Below are 24,146 nucleotides of genomic sequence, written 5' to 3'. Positions count from 1 at the left end.
CAAGTGTTCAGAGCCCTTTTCAGATGTTTGTGTTCTTTCACTTCTGTACAGTTACAGCCCGATGGTGTAAAGTTCTTATAACCCCCAGTTTATGTTCCAGATGGTGATGGGAATCAAACAGCAAATACTAATCTGTGTGAGTGGGTTTCCTATATACTTCATTATCCAGGTTTCCCCCTCTTTGGTGACTATTGAACAGTTTCACATCTTCCTTAGTGAATTTGATATTTTTTGTCCACAGTTTATGTGTTGAGTGAAAGCTGGAACTTCGTGTGCTTTAGTTTTGACCTAAGTGTCGTCCACATATCTGAACCGATGACTTGGTGCTGTTGATTCAGGACTTTCATTTCCACTTCTTTCATGTAAGAAGTGGTATTAAGGCATAGTTCTAGTAAGGAACAAACTTGTTCTGGATTCAGCTTTGTTCTGCTGCTGAGTGTGGTGACTTGTTTCAGCCAGTTCCTCACTGTTCCAATTGCCTCTGATGTGGGTATGCAAGTGAGTAGAGATGTTATAGGACATCATAGGACACAATAGTCTCATTGGGCTCTAATTTTACCTCATGCACTTTGTTGCCAAAGTCACTGGAGTTCTGAATGTGGTGTACTGTGTTGCCAACCAAGGGAGTTAAGATGTTTGCCCAGTAACGTAACTAGGTGGGGCGGGCCCACTGTGTTGGCTACATATTTTGCCAAGTTAATGCTGCTGACATTTGGCCTCTAAGAGGCTTCTTCTTTGTGTATTTTTGGGAGTCCATATAGGCACGGAGTGGCTTCACCTGCCAGACTGATGACTTTGTCCTTCTCAAGTTTTTTCAGGCAGTCTATAACCTTTTCCTCGTAACTGCTTCACTGAGTAGTGTGGCCACTTTAGAGTGGTAGTCTGAAGTGTTCAGAATCACTGTACATCTCCCTTTATCTGCTGGCAAGATGGTGACACTTAAGTCCTTGGCAAGCGATTTCAGAGACCTCCTCTCCTGCAAACTTAGGTTGGAAGGTGGAGCTTTAGCATTGGCTAGGGCTGCCGATACTTTCAACTGGATGTTTTCAGCCTCATCAAAAGGTATCTTATTATTGTGGATAGAAGATTATGTGGCTGTGATAAAATCCACCACTGGGACATAAAGTGGGGCCACAGCAAAGTTTAGTCCCTTGGCTAACACTTCCGTGAGTTCCCTGTCTGATAAATTCCTTACCCACAGATCCTTGATATTCTGTGATGCCTTGTTCATATCTTCTTCCCTCCCTTTTGATTTGTCTGTTCTCTGGACGTTTTTGGTACGTGACAATAAACTGGTGAGTTTGTTTATCTGCCTCTCCTTGCCCTTTGCATGTTGTGCTAGCTGTGCCCACTCTGTGAATTCAACTACTCTTTGTAAAGTCGTAGCTGGTAGTTGTGCTGCCAGACTCTGCTTCACATACTTAAGCTTAAGTCTGAGTCACTAAGATAGAGAATAGAAAGGGACAGACAAACACTGCTTTCAGTAGCAATATATATACAAATAACTTGAAAACCATAGAAAATTTGTAATGAATGTACAGTTGTTTAGAGTTATGTTTCCTTTTATTAGGCAAAATATATTTTTTTGGGTTGACATTCCCTTTAACAAATAATAATAATTTAGTATATAATAATGTCAATAATCCATGCCAAAGTTTAACTTTTAAAGTAGTAGCAGTTAGATATTTTGTGATGGAATCAAGAAGTGCTTTGGTTAATTAACAACAGATATAATTATTATAGGTTTTAGCAGTTAGAAATAGAGACTGAAAGAAGAGGAGCATGGCTCTTTAGTGATAGATTATTTTTTACCTGTGCAATGTAAATATATTTGGTTATAACTTGTGCTCTTTGCTGTGGGCTTTGTTTGCTGAGTACCATAAGTTGCACCCATTTAGAGATCCCATTAAATAAAGCGATCGATCTTTCCAAGGTTGGATTGTCCTCTAGGCACCCGTGGATGACGTAGCTTTGGTAATCTGTAAACTGGTTAATATAGTAATATTGTAACATAGTGAAAAGGCTGAAACATCCATCCATTACATTTTAGTCTAAATATAGAAAATTGACAGCTTCTTTTTCACTATTTATCAAGGGGAGGTGTGCTTTGGAAGTCAGTGAATAAACAGCTGTTTTGTGTGTGTTAGAGTGATGAATGCACCTTCTATAAATGATCAAGCCAGGAGTTCCAAAAAAAGAAAAACAAATGATATGATAATTAAGAATGGCTTTTTTGGCTTTTATTAAAAGAAGTGTTTTGTTATATTTCTTAAAGAACTAGGTTCATTTATTTGGGGTGTGCCAATATGTTAAGCGCCCCTCCCCCACAGTGTATTAAATCACTACATTTTTGTCCCCTAGGCAAGTGCTTTTGTTCAGTAAAAACTGCACCAGTCTGGGCTTACTTATTATTTTCCAAGGCTTTCCTGCAGCCATTAAGATTTGTGCATGTGTACTGTAGGAAAATGGAAGCCTTGGGAAACACTTTAAATGCCGGAATGGTGAATAGTGAGTAGGATTCTGGATTGGCCCTCTTGTTCAGTAAAAAGTGCTCCACAATGGAGATTTTACTCACTAAGCACCATACCATCATCTTTGTAGTATTTTCCAAGTCTCACACTTTTTTCAAGCTTAGTTAAAGTTACTGATTTAATACACTGGGCACATATTGGCACCTAGCATGTATTAAAGGGATCCTATCATCGGAAAACATGTTTTTTTCAAAACGCATCAGTTAATAGTGCTACTCCAGCAGAATTCTGCACTGAAATCCATTTCTCAAAAGAGCAAACAGATTTGTTTATATTCAATTTTGAAATCTGACATGGGGCTAGACATTTTGTTAATTTCCCAGCTGCCCCAAGTCATGTGACTTGTGCCTGCACTTTAGGAGATAAATGCTTTCTGGCAGGCTGCTGTTTTTCCTTCTCATTGTGATTGATAGTGTCTCAGTGAGACATGGGTTTTTACTATTGAGTGTTGTTCTTAGATCTACCAGGCAGCTGTTATCTTGTGTCAGGGAGCTGCTATCTGGTTACCTTCCCATTGTTCTTTTGTTGGGCTGCTGGGGGGGGGGGAAAGGGAGGGGGTGATATCACTCCAACTTGCAGTACAGCAGTAGTAAAAAAGCACAAGCCACATGACTTGGGGCAGCTGGGAAATTGACAATATGTCTAGCCCCATGTCAGATTTCAAAATTGAATACAAAACAATCTGTTTGCTCTTTTGAGAAATGGATTTCAGTGCAGAATTCTGCTGGAGCAGCACTATTAACTGATTCATTTTGATTTTTTTTTTTCCATGACAGTATCCCTTTAAACTTTTAAAAGTAGAGATTGTGTACTCTGGGCAGCAGTTCTTCTTGGGACAGAGCAGCAGGTAAGCAAAAAACAAACAAAACAAGGGCACACAGGAGTTTAGTCTCAAATGATATATTTAGGCGCTGGACATTATGTGTATCTATATTGTCTAATGTTATATAAACAGAACCTATTTATATGTGTTGATAAAATACAAGCAAATCAGCATTTTCCTTTTCCATAAGAAGACAGGTTTACTTACTGATATCCTCCTAAAGGCTTTATATTCTAGAAATGTTAGGTGCTCTGCCAACTCAACGGGCTCCAGATGGTCAAACAGAAGACAAACCTTTCCCTTCTTTGATGTTTTTTTCCTCTGTGTGACTCTTCGCATCCAGTCATATGATGGGCTGTAACAAAGGAGACAACATTCACTGGCACCACATCCCGCTGGTCTTGTGTAGTAATTAATCAATGGAGATTTGTTTCATTAAATGGTTCCTACCCATGAATATTGAAGCAATAGATGTAAACAGAAAAGAAGAAGACAAATTATGCTTAATACTAAAGAATACAATACTAAAGAAAACAAGACTACAAGGTTGTGGATGTATTGGGGCCATTCATCGAGTACTTGCATCCACACATGCGCCTTACACTTCCACATTGTGCTAAGTACCCATTTGTCCATCCTGCCTCCTATGAAGAATACTATTGAACTTGAGGAAGCCTTCTGAATATAGCAGTAGCTCCATGGCTCTCTCAGCCACATGCATCAATGGGCATGGCAAACTTGCCCCCAAAGAATAACACTTTACCAACATTAAAGGAGCAGTGTACCCCCTTTGTTCAACATAAGTTCAATCAATAGGACTTGTGCTGACCATAATTATTGCCTATTGTTTAAATTGTGAACAATCAATGTTTTTTGTTATTTCTCGAGCTAAACAAGGAGAGCGATGCTGCTCCATATTTGGTCCTTAAAGGTTGATTACCATATGCACAGATAATTCCTTTATTTAATGGACTACTGTTTATCAGCACAAGGACCAAATATGGAATTGCTTAAGTTTCCCTGTTTAGCTCAAGATCTAAGAAAACATTGATTTTTCATGATTAAAACAAAAGGCAAAAAGTATATATGAATGAAGCCTATTCATTCAACTTCTGTTGAACAGGCGGGTTATGTCATTTTAAAGGGGTTGTTCACCTTTAAATTAACTTTTAGTACAATGTAGAGAGTGATATTCTCAGACAATTTGCAATTGGCTTTCATTTTGTATTATTTGTGGTTTTTGAGTTATTCAGCAGCTCTCGCGTTTGCAGGGTCTAAATTACCCTAGCAACCATGCATTGATTTGAATAAGAGACTGGACTTTGAATAGGAGAGGGCCTGAATAGAAAGATGAGCAATAAAAAGTAGCAATAACTATTTATTTGTAGCCTTACAGAGACATGCTGGGAATTAGCTTTATACAGAAAGGTTGCCAATCCTTCCCTGCCCTCTTTTTGAATGACATATTGGGGCTCATTTATCAACACTGGGCAAATTTGCCCATGGGCAGTTACCCATAGCAACCAATCAGTGATTAGCTTTTTAAAGCAGAACAACGAATGCAACAATTTGATTAGTTACTGTCCATGGACAAATTTGCCCAGTGTTGATAAATGACCCACAGTGTGTGTAGCTGGGAGCTAAAAGCCAACATGAACTGGAAAGCTGCAGGTGGGACTTCCCTGGTTAAAAAAAAAGGAACTGCTGTTTTAGTTCACAAAAGCTTGTTTTATTAAGTGAGAGTTTTTTCCATCACTCTTCCCCTGTGTTGCACTTATCAAAAGAGCTGATTAACTCATTGCTGCTGTATAAACACATTTATGCAATGTCATCAAACGAGAAGAAATCAGTTCCCCAGTTTAACTGCAGTGTTAAGTACAAAGCACACATCTATGCAGCTAAATCGACCTTGTACTCATCAATGGCTAAAAATAACCAAAGAAGTGCTGACGGGGCACCTTGGGAAATGTACTGCTGGCAAGATCCCTCTGCAGGCCACTGGAGGTTTCCCTTTATTAATGACACATTCGCTTATTAAAACCACATTAAAGCACTGAATAACACGGAAATCTGTAAGAATTTGCTGATGAGAGTAAGAAAAATGGAACTGTTTTCTGTATGTTTTGGATTTATAGCTTTCTGCACATGAAGAAAACCAAACAAGTTGCCAGCACACAGTCCTTTTCATATAAAGGCTTGTTTCGCCCCATCGCAGTGTGTGCCCAACTCTTTACATCTTACACATCAATTGTGGTTGCACTTCCCATCACTGAGTAATAAACTTTTATAAGACTCTCTGGCAGATTGATAAAATTTACTAGCATATAATACAAACAATTCAGAAGTAACAATTTAGTATGTGATTAATTGACTCACATGGTAGAGATGTCTATAAGACTAATATGTTCTTCATGTCCCAGCTTGCATGCTAGTTCTCTGAACTCTTCCATCAGTCGAATCAAGCCCAAATCCAAATTGAATTCTGCAGGAAACTCTAAAATCCAGTATCTGAAAGTATCATTAACAAGACAATGATGATGAAATATGAACCATAATATTTTTCAATTTTTTTTGTGGTCAACACACACACACACACACACACACACACACACACACACACACACACACACACACACACACACACACACACACACACACACACACACACACACACACACACACACACACACACACACACACACACACACACACACACACACACACACACACACACACACACACACACACACACACACACATCCCGTATGACTGAGAGACTAGAAAGCCTCTATATAATATCAATATGTATAAATACATTTTTACAACAAGAAAAACTTAATCTGAAGACCCAGTATAGGAGAAAAATAAAGTTAATTGTGCATCCTTTATCCTGGAAGTTGCTCATATTCATCTATGAAGGTTTGGCATACAAGTATGGCACCTGTTATACAGAATGCTCTGGACCAAGGGTTCACCAAATAGGCTGGTTTTGCCTCCAATAAAGATTAATTATATCTTAGGGTAGGACTCCACGAGCGATTTTGTCGTGATCCGACGCGATGCGACAAAACGCATGTGAATTGTCGCATGCGACAAAAATAAGGTAAGAGATAGAATTGTCGCATGGTGTTGCAGCGTTGATCCGACGTGACACGACTGTCGGATGCAGACGCAGACGCAGCGTCTGCATCCGACAGTCAGATTGCGTCGGATCTCTTACCTTATTTGTGTCGCAACAAAATCGCTCGTGGAGCCCTACCCTTAGTTTGGATCGAGTGCAAGCTACTGTTTTTATTATTACAGAGAAAAGGAAAACATTTAAAAAAAATCTGGATTATTTAGATAAAATGGAGTCTATGGGGACAGTCATCTCGTAAGTGGAGGTTTTCTGCATAACGGGTTTCCAGATAATGGATCCCTTACCTGTACTAATGATTTTTATATGCCAGCTAACTTTCACAATAAACTAGAGCTAGTTCAATGATGTGGGCCAAGCTCATGGGTTAAAGGTACCTAATGGGTGTACAGATGCTGATCCAGGAGCCCGTGAGATATAACTGGTCGCCACAAAAGAAAGATGAACCAAGCGATATGGGAAAGGAATATAATTTCACCTTCATAGGTGGTTGAATTGGTACAGTCACTCTGGACCCTATATCTAAGAATTAAAACCATTACTGTTTGATAATAATGATAATTGCTGAAAATGTAAAATATTGATAAATAATTCAAAATTCATAACATTATATAAATAAATTACCTTATAAAATAGCATGTCTTTAATCGATGTTCATTGCAGTGCTCTCCACTGGCATTATGATAGGTATAGCAAAGTTAAAGAAAAGTTTCAAATGCTATACGTTCCCCCATGAGATGTTTGCTTTTAAGCAGTTGACCAGTTATTGCTTTGTTGGTTGCTATAGGGAATTAGACCAGAAAATGGTTCACCTTTAATTACATCATCCCTAACTAGAGTAATGTCACTCCAGTCCAGGGTTGGACTGGGCCGGCGGGACACTGGGAAAAAACCCGGTGGACCCCTGGCAGCCCAGACCTGCTCCCCGAGCTGCGATTTTATGCTATGGAATGGCCAATTTTTTATAATTTATTTGCCATTTTTCGAACTGTTTCCAGCTTTCAAATAGGGGTCACTGATCCCATCTAATAACAAATGCTCTGTAAGGCTACACATGTATTGTTATTGCTACTTTTTATTACTCATTTTTTATTCAGGCCTCTCCTATTCATTTCTCAATTTCTTATTCAAATCAACGAATGGTTGCTAGGGTAATTGAGACCCTAGCAAACAGATTGCTTAAAATGCTGCATAAAAAGCTAAATAACTCAAAAACCACAAATAAAAAAATGAAAACGAATTGCAAATTGTCTCGTTAGCTCGAAAGAGAACAACTCCTTTAATATAAGCAGAAATCAACCACAAAATAAATAAATATGGGCTCATGTCTGGCTTGTTTGCCTGTTTAAGAACCCAAAATGATGTCTGTGCATGTATGTATGTGACAGATATTGGCTTGCTTTATAAAAGCTACCCATCAGTGAACTTACATATATTTATGTAAAAGATGAACTAGACTGCCTGAGTGAAATTATCCTGCTTTATACTCACTTGTAGGGTCAACGTAAGAGCCCATCCTTTGTTAGATGTGCCCCAAAAAATGCCATAGGTGATGTAGAACATAGGTGTTTAACTCTGACAGACTCTGGCAAGCTTTTTTTACCTTTTAATAAAGTGCCTCATAGATGGGATAGTTTTCAGTTAGAAAATATGTAACTGAAAGCTTTATGCACTGTACCTTTTCTCAATATTTAGTTAAATAAAATGCTGGTTTATTCTGCCCTTTCTGGGATTAACATGCTTGAATATATAAAGGATATATTGAAAGAAGCTTTTCGCAAAGTTCAGTAGAAGGCAAATACCATCGATGCATTAACAGGACAATCCGTGGTAACTGGTTGCTGTCAACATTCCCTTTGTCATCTGAAAAAAAATATATTTTATTACTATCACCGATTCATAGATCCTCAGCCAGTTATGTAGTGAAGAACAATAGCATTACAAGAAATCTGCAATGGGATTTGAGCACACTTGCATAAAAAGATTATGGAACTGAGCCAGAGTTGCAAAGCCCTGCTCACAAAAGCTTATACTCTAACCCATTTGTTACAAGAATTTGTAAAAGAATGAAAAACAGACCATCAGTATTAGTATTAGTATTTTCTTAAACAAGTAACATAATTTTATGGCGTTATATGGCAACGGATTCAGCATTACCGAAAGTGACACAAAATGGCTGATTTGGCGCTCTAAAAATACATGTTAATAATGTCTCTGACCACAGTTCCTACTGTTTATCTAATTTTATCTCATTTTCTTGTTTGTTAAGAGAAAGTCACTGTTTTTGGTAAAATATATATTTGATCCGCTAAAGAAAACTTTAATACCCTGGTCAAATCTCAAAGAACAATCCAAGCTTCAGGATTCTGATAGATACTATTATTTAGCGTGTCAATGTGGTCTTTCTTTGTTACATAACAATAAAAACCTGGTTTTAGCTGAGCACAAGCTTGCAGACGATTTGGCAGAGTTTCTGGAATTCCCTGGTTTGATCTCTATAAGCTCTCTTTTTAAAAAAATTTGGAATGCCTATAGTACAGATTCGCATCCGTTATCGAAACCTTCTACTAAATGGTCGGCATTTTTACATTGTCAAATAACTCCCTCAGATTTGGTAAAATCAATTAGGGATTATAATAAATTCATTTTGGCAGAAAGTTGGAGGATACAACATTTTAAGCTTACCCATCTAGGCTATGGAAAGCCCTATTTCATACTGTCCTAAATGTGACGAGACTAAGGTGTCACTTTTCCATTATCTATGGTCCTGTCCAAAGATTGATCTATATTGGAGGGAAATCTTTGGTTTTTTGAATTATCAATTGAAGATAAAGATTAAATTGTCTCCGTGCTTTGTTTTTTTAAATCTAGATAATATGATATTTTCTTCAGTTCCTAACACAAATTTTATTTCCCATGAAAATAAATTATTGACAGTTTTTTTTTTCCTAGCTGCTTCCAAGAAAGCTTTATTTAATTCTTGGTTACAAAAAGAACCCCCCTCGTTAGCAGATGCTATTTCTTTTATGAACCAACTTAGTTGGCAAGAAGCCTTATTATCCAAAACCAAAGGGAATAATTCCATAGACTCTTATAAACTGATTTGATCTCCTTATCTTGAAGCTTGTAATTCTAGTTCAGGTGAACAAATAGGACAGTTTCTTCATTTGTAAGATGTGCTTTCAGATATTCCAGTCAATGAATGGACATTTTTCTTTCTTTCAATATGTTTACTTCCACTGGCTTAGTTACTTTTAGTTATTTTCAGTTTGTTGTTGTCAGTCTCTTTAAATGGTATTTAGTTTAATCACAATTTGCCATTTTATCGATTACAACATGTCTTTCTTCATCTGCATAATTTTTGCTGTCTTACTGTTATTACTTGTTTAACATGAAAATCAAGTAAAATATTTTCAAATCATTTTCTTGTTTGGTGAAACAATAATATGTGATTTATTTTATAGGCATTTGGGTTCCTAAAAGTTAACTTTTAGGGGGTTATTTATCAAAGTTCGAATTTATCTCAATATTTTCTGCTACAAACTGATCAAATCTGCTCTGGTTTTTTTTAGGCTTATAAGAAGATGGCGCCCGAGAACTCCAATGCCTGAATCTGCACTGAGGGGCAAGTAAAAAGTTAGGGCCATTTGCCCGGGGTAACACTTAGGCTGGGGGAGGAGGGAGGGGGGGTCTATGTAGGGTAGGGGGTATGGGTTTTTAAACTTTTGGGTTTGCTTGTCCTTTAACGTCTGCAACTTTTATTTAGTTGGGCAGCTAGAACATTAAAAACGATAGTTTTTGAAGAACCATTCCACTATACCATCCCACAAGTTCATTTAAATGAATCATTCTAATGACCACTCCAAAACATACCAAACATCTCAATGCATGTGTATAGAAGTTCATCCAATGAAGCTGCCTTTTTTAAAGTAGCGGATCCCATTTCCGTTCCTTCATCAATAATTTACGATTGATCTCCAAAATACCATAGCTGAGATAAATATGTTCAGAAACCAGTGCTGTGAAGAAAAAAAAGTGGTAGTAGTTGGGATTTTTGAAGCACTTCTTTTCATATTATATGTAGAAATATTATTTGAATGTTATTTTATTGGTATAATACTGTGCAGTAACAGCTTTGAATGGAGTACAATTGGACATCCATTTGTACTTTCATTTGAAGCAGCAACTGACATCTGGATGGAGCAGATTTACAGTAATTAAAGTGTCACACACTGCAGCCCCAGTATCTTCATTTTTTTTAAAAAAATGACAGGTTTGCATTATGAAATATTTGTTCCATCTGTAATATACCAAAGGGTTTGTTTTTTTAAACCCTTGTAATGCCAGGGTTCCTAGACTCTAAAAGGTGCATAGTGTTAGTTCTATGCCCCACTGACCCAAGGGTTAACGATAAAGGATAAAGAGGAGCTATGGAAACTATCCCCTGCATGTAATAAAAGGAACTGTGCAGGCCATTATATTATATTTACAGGTATTAGGCACTATACAGGCATCTGTACACATTGCTAGCTCTTACAATTCTGTGAGAGTTATAAGGACTGTATCAGGTGCCCCAGATAATGTTCTGTATAAATATATCCACTTTACAGTAGCGGATTGGGTAAAAGGAAGTGCTAAAATTGTAAAAATAACTTTGGAACTTTCCTGTGCCTGCTATTTTCAGTTGTCCTTATTAGCAGATGGAGCAATAGCTTTCCCATATGATTTCATAGGATATCCCACGTAGTTAGATTTTCTAAAATTAATTCCTAGGATTTCATAAATCATTGTATAAGTGTTTTGAGACAACTATATTATTTTCAGCCTAATTAATCAAAATCACCCCTAGGAATTATTTCAGAATATCGTTGAGTCAGATCAGATGTGGTAATCTTTGGAAACACTGCAGCAGGAGCCTTGGTAAATGTTTTCAGACGAAGAGAAGGAAGTTTATTTTTATATCAAGGCTACTGTTACGTGAATTTGTATAATGTACAGAAAACATCATTAGCATATCATTATAATTTCTAACAGTAAAAATTTCTTGATCTTTAAGATTTGCCATATTTTTGGGACCTGTTATCCAAGGATGCTCGGGGATCTTTCCATAATTTGGATCTTTATACCTTAAGTCCTCTAGAAAATCATGTAAATATTAAATAAACCCAATAGAATTAATTATATCTTAGTTTGGATCATGTACAAGGTACTGTTTAATTGTTACAGAGAAAAAATAAATCCTTTTTAAAAATTTGGATTATTGGATAACATGTCTATCTAATTCAGAACTTTCTGGGAAAACAGGCTACTGGACAACGGATCCCATACCTGTATCAGCAAATTTTATACAATTACGTATATCATTTTTCATCAGTCTCCAGGTAAACTTTACCACAGCCTTTCTAGTTTTAATCAGCTTCCTTTTTTTATTTTATTCATTGCTTTATATTGAGTTGATTTGATTTGAGTTGATTTATCATAGTCATGCATTAATCAAAAGGCTATACAGGTATGGGACCTGTTATCCAGAATGCTCGGGACCTGGGGTTTTCCGGATAACAGATCTTTCCGTAATTTGGGTCTTCATGTATTAAGTCTACTAGAAATTATTTTAAACATTAATTAACCCAATAGGCTGGTTTTGCTTCCAATAAGGATTAATTATATCTTAGTTGGGATCAAGTACAAGCTACTGTTTTATTATTACAGAGAAAAAGGAAATCATTTTTATTTATTTGGATAAAATGGAGTCTATGGGAGACAGCCATTCTGTAATTCGGAGCTTTCTGGATATCGGGTTTCCGAATAACGGATCCTATACCTGTATTTGCTAATCATTCCAAGCAGTCAATTAATCACAGATAAGCATGATATAGTGTATATATTTTCATTACTTATGAAAAGAGTTTAATGATCAGCCCTAACAGTATGCATCTGGATTATCCTGATAATATAATTTGGGATAGATAGAGCTCCAGCTGTATGTATGTTTTTTGTTTTGTTTTTTTGAGTATTTTATAACAAATTACATTACTGGGATTGTTCATTTCACAGAAAACACCTTTGCAGGTCATGGTTAAAGACATTGGCTGCTAATTTTTGGAATAGCAAAAAAAGTACAGAATTCAACGTTGTTTGGTACTTTAGTTATGGGACCTGTTATCCAGAATGCTCGGAACCTGGGATTTTCCATATTAGGGATCTTTCTATAATTTGGATCTCCATATCTTAAATCTACTAAAAAAATTATTTTAATATTAATTAAACCCAATATTGTGTAGCCTCTAATAAGGATTAATTATATGTTAGTTGGGAACACTGGTGTAACTATAGAGGAAGCAGACCCCGCAATCGTGGGGGGCCCAGGGGAAAAGGGGGACCCGGACCACAGGGTCTGTTTACTTTATAGTATTAAAATCCCCCTCATAGGAGTCCGGAATATTTTTCTGGCGGGGGGGACCCAGCACGATGTTGTTACGACCCTGGATGGGAAGTACAAGGTACTGTTTTTTTATTACAGAGAAAAAGGAAATACATTTTAAGAATGGATTAAATTTGATTAAAATAGACTCTATGGAAAATGACCCTGTAATTTGGAGCTTTCTGGATAACAGGTTTCCAGATAATGGATTGCATTGTGTATATTTTTGCCTTTTTATCCTTTGAGCACCATGAGCCAGAGATTTTAGAGGCCAATTATAAAGACACAGGACAGAAGTGCAAGATTACTAAGGGGTGCAAGAGTCTGGGGGTCAGGCAGTGCTCTGCACCTTGCGGCAGATAAAAAAATGTTGCACAAAGTGTAGAGTACAGTATTGGGGGGCACTTACTGTGAGCACTGCTCCAAACACATGGGGCTTCTGAAGGTCCCTGCACTCCAAAGCAACTTCATTTTTCAAATTGGCTGTAATGGCTTCTGCAGGGTCTGAATTAGTATATAGTAAATAATGGCAGAAAACATAGCAATCGGATAGTGTAATATAAAATACACTCCTTTGTAACTAAGCCATTTATTTTACACCATTTCTCAGATGCAAATCATTTTACAAAGCAACATTTCGGTAAGTCTTATTGTAAAAAAGTATAATATTCTAGCACACAGCTGCCAGGAAAAAGGTTCCAAAGACAAAATAGTTGGTCTTTGTTTTATTATGCTATACAAGGAGCTTTTTTCTAACAAGCCTAAGACAAATAAGTGCAAATCTGCAGGCACACAATTACTTATGTAAAATGTTTGGCTTATGTCATTAGAAGGGATTTGGCCGCTTGCCTACGTCTTTCCATGTTTAATGTTCTCCTGTTGATACATAAATTGCTCTTTTGTTTTTGTTTTTGTCCAAGCTGAAAGGGCTTCAAGTTAGTTGTTTCCTGTTTTTGTGGTATTATGCAGATTATATTTATTTTTAGATAAGTAGTATCCCAGCTTGAGATTTCACAAATCTATTATTTCAGGTGCGCACTGTTAAAGGTCTAAAATATTTGTCAGTACTATCTAGCTATATATTGACAGACAGAAACTATAAAATATAACCTAAACAAAATTGCCCAAATGTCCCTTATCTTAGAATTGGGGAGCACTGGCTGCCAGCCTGCTGTGTAACAGGTATGGGATCCGTTATCTGGAATCCTGTTATCCAGAAAGTTCGGAATTACACAAAGGCCATCTGCATTTTTAAAAATGAATCCCTTTTTCTCTGTAATAACAAAATAGTACCTTGTACTTGATCCAAACTAAGATATACTTGATTGTGATTGGAGGCAAAACCAGCCTATTGAGTTTATTTAATGTTAACATGATTTTCTAGTAGACTTAAGGTATGAAGATTCAAATTACGCAAAGATCCCATATCCAGAAAACCCCATGTCCCAAGCATTCTGGATAACAGGTCCCATACCTGTACTACAATTCCAGTAGTACACACAAAACAAGTGTATGTAGTCAATTGGCAGATCAGTTAGAAGTGATCTGCAAGGAAGAGTAGGCAAAGGTCCCTACAACAAGAACCAAAAAACTATTTTGGGATTCAGCTGAATACTGAAACCTTCATAAAAGATTGTGCCAATTTTGAACCAAATCTGAAGGAAGCAGGGCCGGATTTACATAGTGGGCACCCCTAGGCCCACTGCCGTTCATAGCCCCTGTCCCCTCCAGGGGAACAAGAGCAATGGGGATTGGTGCACAGGAAATTTAAAAAATGATTGTGTCTTCAGCGCATCCCCAGTGTTTTTGAACCGATGTGGGTGTGGTCGGGCAGCATGCTGCCACCCTAAAATCCTGCCACCCTAGGCCCGGGCCTAGGTGGCCTTTCCACAAATCCTGGCCTGGGTCAAAAATGAGCTATAAAAATGTCAAAATCCTTTTTAGTGTGACGAAAAGTCACATGATTTTAAGGATTCAGGTTTGATTCGACCAGACACTTGGCTGAATCCAAATCCTGCTTAAAAAGGCCAAATCCTAAACCGAATCCTGGATTCAGTGTACTGTATCTCTACCTAAATTAGTAATTGAAGGACACCATAAATAAAGGACTGAGAGCAGCTTTTACAAGATAAGGTTACTTTAGCTATTGTCCACACTGATATAACCTGTAAAAACCACTTCTGCAAAAACTGCTATTAAACAGCACATTTAACATGTTTTGTACTTAAGTTTGGAATTACCCAGAAAATGTAATGTTTTCAGGGCAGCATTTACGACAGTGTGGAATAAAAAATATATTTTATTCGAGATAAAGTCTTCGTCCATACCTTATAAATGCCAATGCTAATCATGATAGCTAAAAAAACCTGTCACCTTATCACATCATTCACATTCTTCAAGGAGGAGATTTGTTTTTTCTATGTGAAACAGAAATGAGGTTGCCCAGATACCATCCAAACAGAGACTTCAAACATTTTCCTACAGTTACAGCCTCAGTATATAAACTCCACAGGCAACAACCTTGCTTCCATTAGTGTAGCTTTAGTACCACGAGCCCTAAAATTCCAGTAAAAGTTAATGCACATAACTGTACTCACGGCACCAAACCAAAAATAAAGACTTTTTAAAATTACTTTTCATTATTTATTTTTTACTGTTTTTCCAGAATCTAAGTTGAATGTTCGTGTCTCTGGTGTTTCAGTCTGGAAGCTCAGTAATTCAGGTGCAGACTTTAAACCAATGATCCCAATCAACCAGAACTTAGAGGCAAGTTCTGGTTGCATAAAATCCAGGTGTAATGCCAAAAAGAGCCCCAATGTAGGTTGACAATCCACATAGGGGCTGCAAAATGGCCAATCACGGCACTTATTTGACACCCCAATAACATTTTTCATGTTAGTGTTGCTCCCCAACTCCTTTTACTTCTGAATGTTGCTCACGGGTTCAAAAGGTTGGGGTCCCTGCTCTAAACTATTACAATTTTGCAATATTTAGTTGATACAATTCTCAGCAGCATCTCTGGCATATTAGCAACCAGGGCCACCATTAGAAATCACAGGGTCCCGTACAACAAAATTTTTGGGTCCCCTGGGCCCCCCCCCCACTGTCGCCCAAGCCCCACCCCATATACCACCCACTCCACATCATAGTTAAAAGACCACCCACACAAGTTATAAAAAGCTATTGATGGCCCCCCTTATAAGTTAAAAAAAAAACATTGGCGCCAGAGCCCCCCATAAAAGTTTTTTTAAAAAATCTTTGCTGCCAGGGTCCCCCATACAAAAATTGGGGCTCCAAAATTTTTTTTTTTAAAAAGAAACATTGGTGGCAGGGGCCCAAAAAAATTAAAAAAAAAAATGGTGCCAGGGCCCCCCTTACAAGTTACAAAAAAATTGTGGAATCAAAAAAATTTTTCTAAAAAAACATAGGTGGCAGGGGCCTATAGAATATTAAAATAATACATTGGTGGCCAGCAGATTTAAAAAAAAAACACAAACTGGTATTCAGTAGAATTGAACTCAAGGCTTCAGGACTTCAACTTCACCTCCTTTCGAGACTTTGGGTCTTTTCGCCGCTTCGGGGACTTCATTATTTATTTTTTACTGTTTTTCCAGAATCTAAGTTGAATGTTCGTGTCTCTGGTGTTTCAGTCTGGAAGCTCAGTAATTCAGGTGCAGACTTTAAACCAATGATCCCAATCAACCAGAACTTAGAGGCAAGTTCTGGTTGCATAAAATCTAGGTGTAATGCCAAAAAGAGCCCCAATGTAGGTTGACAATCCACATACATTGGTGGCCAGCAGATTAAAAAAAAAAAACACAAAAACTGGTATTCAGTAGAATTGAACTCAAGGCTTCAGGACTTCAACTTCACCTCCTTTCGAGACTTTGGGTCTTTTCGCCGCTTCGGGACTTCGGCTGTTCGGCTATTCAGCACCCCCCCCCCTCCCAAAGCTGCTTCAGATGGTGAAAAATTACACTTCAATATTAGAGAAATGGTCACACATAGAACATAGAAAGTAATTGGAAGATGTCGTTATTTCTGGTGATCTATCTGAAAACATCTAGTTGTTTGAAGGTGAACAATCCCTTTAAAAGGGATACATGCCAATTTTCTCCCATAGGTAAATGTTAAAGCCAAGCATCAAGGTCAATTAGAGTGAAATTTGGGAGTGAAAATGTATTTGCTGGCTTTAAAAGGAACTGTGAATGGATAGCTGATGTTTACATACATATGTAATAAAAGGCACTGAGTTTGCCCAGGAGCAGTAACCCATAGCAACCAATAAGATGTTTGCATTTAAACATATGACCAATAAATTGTAACTGCTGATTAGCTGCTATGGGTTACTGCTCCTGAGCAAACATAGTTCCTTTTATTGCATAATGTGTGACTTTGAGGGAGACCCCAGCCAGTCGTTGGTTCTAAAGGGGGTGCTTGAAAGAGATTCAAAACATTTGCCTACATTTCTGGGAATAATAATAAGTATGAACACATTTTCGACTTCCTGGTGAGGACAGTGTGGGACTGGGGTGCCTACCAGGGCCCCCTCACCCCCCACACCAGAGATCACACATCTTGTACCTTTTAGCTTCTTATGGCCATGATCAGGGGTGGGAAGTGGAGTGCTAAAAGTTTCCTATCTGAGATTGGGTCTGGTTCGGCTGGGCCCACCAGTCTGAGCCTGGATGAGAACATGGGGAAAATGTTTTTTTCTGTGATTAAATATGCAACATTGAGGTTGCTAATAATACAGAATAATATAGAAGTCACTTCCCTACAGGGGCGATCCTGGCCCCTCTGCCGCCTGAGGCAGCAGCAGTTGCTGCTGCCCCCCCCCCCCCCGGAAATTCGCTCTTAAAGTACCAGGAGCAGCATTTTTGCTGCCCCCGGTACCTAGTGGGCCGCTGCTGCCTGAGGCGACAGCCTCAACTTGCCTCATTGGCGAAGCACCCCTGCTTCCCTATACCACTCCCTTAGATGTAAGTTTTTATATGCACTGGCAACTGTAGGTTCTGCACCAACTAGAAAAAGGGTTGTTATCCTGTGTCTGTCACTATGGTCATTCAGTGACTGGAGTTTTCAGTTCATTATCTGTTCCCCACTCCAATGCCTAAAAATACCATTGTGTTGAATAAATAGATTGGAGCTCATGTGGTCTCAGAATTCCCAAGTGCATATACCCTAAAGAATTTTTATTTGTCTTCCTTAATTACTTAATTCATGTTTTGTTTGTTACTGTTGGCACGTTGTCTTTTAGTTCTTTTTTGTTCACCCTTTTATGCACCGCCATGCACCTAAGTGATTGCTTTGGGATCTGTGTTTATACAATTTTTACATTTTATGCACAATTCCTTTACTGGTATGAAGGCAGAATAGATAAGGAACACAACACAAACAGAAAGAGTGCATGTGTGTCAGCTGGTGAGGCAAGATCTATATTTGCAACTACTAGCCTTAAAGGGGTCGTTCACCCTTATATTAACTGTTAGTATGATGTAGAGAGTGATATTCTGTGAAAAGTTGCAATTGGTTTGCATTTTTTATTATTTATGGTTTTTGAGTTATTTAGCTTTTTTATTCAGCATCTCTCCAGTTTGCAATTTCAGCAACCTGGATGCTATGGTCTTAATAACCCTAACAACCATTGATTTGAATAAGAGACTGGAATATGAATAGGAAAGGCCTGAATAGAAAAACAAGTAATAAAAAGTAGCAATATCAATCAATGTGTAGCCTTACAGAGCATTTGTTTTTAGATGGGGTCAGTGACCCACATTTGAAAGCTGGAAAAAGTTAGAAGAAAATAATTAAAAAATAAATAATGATGACCACTTGAAAAGTTGCCTGCAATTGGCTATACTATAACATACTAAAAGTTAACTTAAAGGTGAACCACCCTTTTAAAGGAACAGTAGCACCAAACATGAAAGTAATTAAAATATGTAGTTATTGCCCTGCACTGCTAAAAGTTTTGTGTTTTCTTCAGAAACATTACTATAGTTTATATAAAAACAAATCTGCTATGTTGCTATGGGGTAGCTATTCACATTGAAATAGAGCTTTATGGCACAGGTTACAGATAAGAGATAACCTCAGTAAAACAACATGTGGCCTCTTCACAAATCCGGGCCTGAGAAGGAGTTCATATTAGGACTTATTCATGTGCAGAGAGTAAAGTGTAATTTTGGATGCAAAGTGTAGTCCTTTTTCCCCCATTATTCAAGCATAATTTGCCCCTTCCACAATTGTACTTGATTCATTAAAGCAATACCAACTCATTCCTATAAAAATCATATCAAGGAGCTGCTCCCCCAAGCCCCCCAAAGCTGCCCCAGCCCTGCGAACCTTTGTTAAGCCGACCCTCCGACACTGCTAAATCATCTTCTGTGTTGTTTCAGTGACGCTGGGCTGGGATCCTTCCATAGGCTGATTACAAATGAAAACAGGACTTCCGCCTATGGAAGGATCGCTCTGCCTCTAGCCCAGAGTCACTGAAACAACGCAGAAGATCCGTTAGTAGTGTCAGAAGGTCGGCTGCACAAAGGTTCGTGGGGCTGGGGGCAGTTTTGAGGGGGCTTTTAGTGGAAATTATTCAGCATGCAGCACCCCCCTGATATTGACACGTTCCTATGATTTTTATAGCAATGTGTCGGTATCGCTTTAATATGTTTTTACAAATCAGTACAGTTGTGGGCAAAACTGCCAGTCTGGATTTCTACATTTCTACATTTTGAGTGATCAGAGTTACAACTACATTAGCACATGAGTCTGCTGCACTATTGTAGAAGCCCAACCAGGCACCGGACTTTAGCGAGTCCCGTGTTGCGTGTGACATCACATGCACAACGCCTGACATCACTTCTGCCATCATGCACAAGAAGTGCACTCCTACCCCATCACCCCCTCAGCCTAGCCAGGATATTTGTCCGCAATTCTCCAGCTGTGGCTGGGGAGATTTAAATACGAATGTATATAGATTGCAGCACTCCAGGTTTTTCCATTAAAACCGCTTTTATTTCAACATAGCATAGCGACGTTTCGGATACAAATGATCCTTTATCAAGCTAACAAAAACATCACCATAATTTCCTTATATACCCAGAACCTCTAGTGGCCATCACCCAGAATTACACCTGTTTGGCAAAACAGTATCTAACCCATAATACATTAATCAGGGTTATATTTTTACATACATTGTATCACATCAAGAGTTTACACAATGTTATTAAAATTTGTATCATGTCACTTATCTAGCTTGTTTCATGTCTTGTTCATTCAGTAGATCATGCTGATGTTCTATAGAAGGTAAAAGGTAAAGGGTACACAGTAATTATGAGCAATTAAAACCAGAGAATAAAAACTTTTTGTTATTTAAAAAACAATTAAAACCAAGTATCAAATCTATATCAATGTACTCAATTCATATTCCTTGTTCATGCCTCTAGGGGTCATAGTATCTAATCTACGGATCCAGCCTGCTTCACATTTAAGTAGTAGTTTAACTCTATCTCCCCCTCTTCGAGGTCTAGGGATTTGTTGTAAAACCTGAAAACGTAATTGGGAGACAGAGTGCCCAGCTTCAACAAAATGTTCTGCTACAGGGCTTTGTTGTACCCCTCTCCTAATATCAGATTTATGTTCACCCACTCTGTCCTTAAGTTGTCTGGTCGTCTGTCCCACATACATAAGCCCACAAGGACATTTTAAAGCATACACCACATATGTGGAAAGACAGGTATGGTACCCCTTTATCTTAATAACCGTACCTCTGTGTGGATGATAAATCGTATCCCCTTTTAGACAACTATTACAATGTTTGCATGACAAACATGGAAATGTACCGTTTTTTTGGGCTCCAATAGTATCCTGTCGCGTAGTTTTTTCTGGACCTACATCAGCTTTGACCAACCTATCCCTTATTGATTGGGCCTTTTTATACGCAATCCTTGGCGGCCTATCGAAGGGGCTCAGATCTGAAAATTCCACTCCCAATATTCTCCAGTGATTGCAGACAATTTTACCAATCTGTCTAGATAGACTGTTGTAACCACTAATAAAAGTTAGCCTATCATCTTTCTTTGTTTTCCTATTTTTATTGTTTTTATTCACCTGTCCGCACATCACATCCCTCTTACATTTATCAAGGGTTTTTCTAGGGTAACCTCGGGCCACAAATTTATTCTCCATTTCATCCAACCTCTCTGTTACCTTGGATTTCTCTGATACAATTCGTTTAACTCGCGAAAATTGCGATTTTGGTACCGATCGTTTGATATGGGGTGGATGAAATGAAGAGTACAGTAACAAGGTGTTTTTATCGGTTGGTTTTACATATAGGTCTGTTGCTAGCTCCCCCTCCTGTTTATAAATCAGGACATCCAAAAAATTAATACTTGAAAAATCCGACTGTATGGTAAATTTCAAGGCTGGTAAATAGCTATTCAGTTCATCATAAAAATCCATAAGGATCGAATGTGGCCCTTCCCACAGCATAAATATATCGTCTATATAGCGATACCATACTTTACAGTATCGCTGAAATATGGAATTTTTATAGACAAAAGTTTCCTCAAATAAATTGACAAATATATTAGCATATGTGGGGGCCACATTCGATCCCATCGCGGTACCGCATCGTTGTTCGTAGAAAGTGTCCTGAAATAGAAAATAATTCCTTTCGAGTATAATACTAAGCATATTAATGATAAACCTTCTTTGCGCACCATCCCAACATGGATCATTTTCAATACAATATTTTACAGCCTCCAAGCCTCCTTCGTGGGGTATGTTAGTATAGAGGCTCTCTATGTCTAGTGTAACCAGATATGTCTCCTCACCTATCTTTCCCAAGCTCCTCAGTTTATTCAAAAAGGCAGAAGTATCTAGGATAAAAGATCTTTGTTTTTCCACATAAGGGCGTAAAATCCTATCTAAAAATATAGCTATAGGATTAAACACGGATTGTACACCTGCCACAATCGGGCGTCCCGGTGGACGCTGTACATTTTTATGGATTTTTGGCAAAGTGTACAATACCGGAGTCACCGGATTCGATTGTTTTAAGAATTTTGCCAATTTCGGTTCTATTACCCTATTGTCAAGTGCTTCTCCCAATAAACGTTGAATCACCTTTTGAATACAAGGGAGGGGATCAGAGTGCAATGGAATATATGTGCTGTTGTCAGCTAACATGCCTTTAATAGTATCAATATAATACATCTTATCCATTATCACTACTGCCCCTCCCTTGTCTGCTGGCTTGATTACAATATTTTTATTCTCCTGTAACTTTCTTAGAGCTAGATTCTCACTTTTAGTTAGATTCAAGGTATTGCATTTAAAACCCCCTTGTTCATATTGTAATTTCAAATTATTAATATCACTTTTCACCATATTTATATAGGTATCAATGCCTTTAGAGTTCTTATTAGGTGTAAAATCACTTTTTAAGTGTAGATCCACCATAGATAGAGTAAAGGTATTTTCATATGTATTCACATTGTCCATCAATTCCTGTGTATTTTGTATACTTGGTTGGGTCCCAAAGAAGGCTTTTAGTTTGATCAGCCTAAAAAACCGTGCCAGCTCTAAGTCAATTTCAAAGAAATTTGGGTAAGCATCAGGACAAAAGGATAAACCCTTTTGTAATAATTGAAGTTCCTCCATAGTTAGTATATAGGTAGATATATTTACCACCAGCGCGTCGGTCCCTTCTTTGTTCTCTGAGGACGATGTTGTCTTGTGCCTCCGATGTTTTGTGCCTCCGGTGACTCCGGTATTGTACACTTTGCCAAAAATCCATAAAAATGTACAGCGTCCACCGGGACACCCGATTGTGGCAGGTGTACAATCAGTGTTTAATCCTATAGCTATATTTTTAGATAGGATTTTACGCCCTTATGTGGAAAAACAAAGATCTTTTATCCTAGATACTTCTGCCTTTTTGAATAAACTGAGGAGCTTGGGAAAGATAGGTGAGGAGACATATCTGGTTACACTAGACATAGAGAGCCTCTATACTAACATACCCCACGAAGGAGGCTTGGAGGCTGTAAAATATTGTATTGAAAATGATCCATGTTGGGATGGTGCGCAAAGAAGGTTTATCATTAATATGCTTAGTATTATACTCGAAAGGAATTATTTTCTATTTCAGGACACTTTCTACGAACAACGATGCGGTACCGCGATGGGATCGAATGTGGCCCCCACATATGCTAATATATTTGTCAATTTATTTGAGGAAACTTTTGTCTATAAAAATTCAATATTTCAGCGATACTGTAAAGTATGGTATCGCTATATAGACGATATATTTATGCTGTGGGAAGGGCCACATTCGATCCTTATGGATTTTTATGATGAACTGAATAGCTATTTACCAGCCTTGAAATTTACCATACAGTCGGATTTTTCAAGTATTAATTTTTTGGATGTCCTGATTTATAAACAGGAGGGGGAGCTAGCAACAGACCTATATGTAAAACCAACCGATAAAAACACCTTGTTACTGTACTCTTCATTTCATCCACCCCATATCAAACGATCGGTACCAAAATCGCAATTTTCGCGAGTTAAACGAATTGTATCAGAGAAATCCAAGGTAACAGAGAGGTTGGATGAAATGGAGAATAAATTTGTGAAAAACCCTTGATAAATGTAAGAGGGATGTGATGTGCGGACAGGTGAATAAAAACAATAAAAATAGGAAAACAAAGAAAGATGATAGGCTAACTTTTATTAGTGGTTACAACAGTCTATCTAGACAGATTGGTAAAATTGTCTGCAATCACTGGAGAATATTGGGAGTGGAATTTTCAGATCTGAGCCCCTTCGATAGGCCGCCAAGGATTGCGTATAAAAAGGCCCAATCAATAAGGGATAGGTTGGTCAAAGCTGATGTAGGTCCAGAAAAAACTACGCGACAGGATACTATTGGAGCCCAAAAAAACGGTACATTTCCATGTTTGTCATGCAAACATTGTAATAGTTGTCTAAAAGGGGATACGATTTATCATCCACACAGAGGTACGGTTATTAAGATAAAGGGGTACCATACCTGTCTTTCCACATATGTGGTGTATGCTTTAAAATGTCCTTGTGGGCTTATGTATGTGGGACAGACGACCAGACAACTTAAGGACAGAGTGGGTGAACATAAATCTGATATTAGGAGAGGGGTACGACAAAGCCCTGTAGCAGAACATTTTGTTGAAGCTGGGCACTCTGTCT

At 38.0% G+C, this 24,146-nt stretch overlaps 1 protein-coding gene across 3 annotated transcripts in view; it reads right to left on the bottom strand.

Moving 5' to 3' along the window:
- rasgrp3.L (RAS guanyl releasing protein 3 L homeolog) overlaps window positions 1–24,146 on the bottom strand; it is a 56,385-nt gene that overhangs the window by 30,161 nt on the left and 2,078 nt on the right. For all 3 annotated transcript variants that reach the window (XM_041562723.1, XM_018263021.2, XM_041562722.1), the window contains exons 2-7: window positions 10,364–10,509; window positions 8,251–8,353; window positions 7,115–7,177; window positions 5,731–5,862; window positions 3,562–3,709; window positions 1,813–1,986 (exon numbers count right to left, since the gene is read on the bottom strand). In XM_041562723.1, the coding sequence (XP_041418657.1) occupies window positions 1,813–1,986; window positions 3,562–3,709; window positions 5,731–5,862; window positions 7,115–7,177; window positions 8,251–8,353; window positions 10,364–10,433 (690 nt within the window). In that variant the 5' untranslated portion in view covers window positions 10,434–10,509. The remainder of the gene's footprint in view (window positions 1–1,812; window positions 1,987–3,561; window positions 3,710–5,730; window positions 5,863–7,114; window positions 7,178–8,250; window positions 8,354–10,363; window positions 10,510–24,146) is intronic.

The sequence above is a fragment of the Xenopus laevis genome, chromosome 5L (assembly GCF_017654675.1).
Source record: "Xenopus laevis strain J_2021 chromosome 5L, Xenopus_laevis_v10.1, whole genome shotgun sequence".
In the NCBI taxonomy this organism is placed as follows: domain Eukaryota; kingdom Metazoa; phylum Chordata; class Amphibia; order Anura; family Pipidae; genus Xenopus; species Xenopus laevis.
This window is presented reverse-complemented; position numbering and strand designations above follow the sequence as displayed.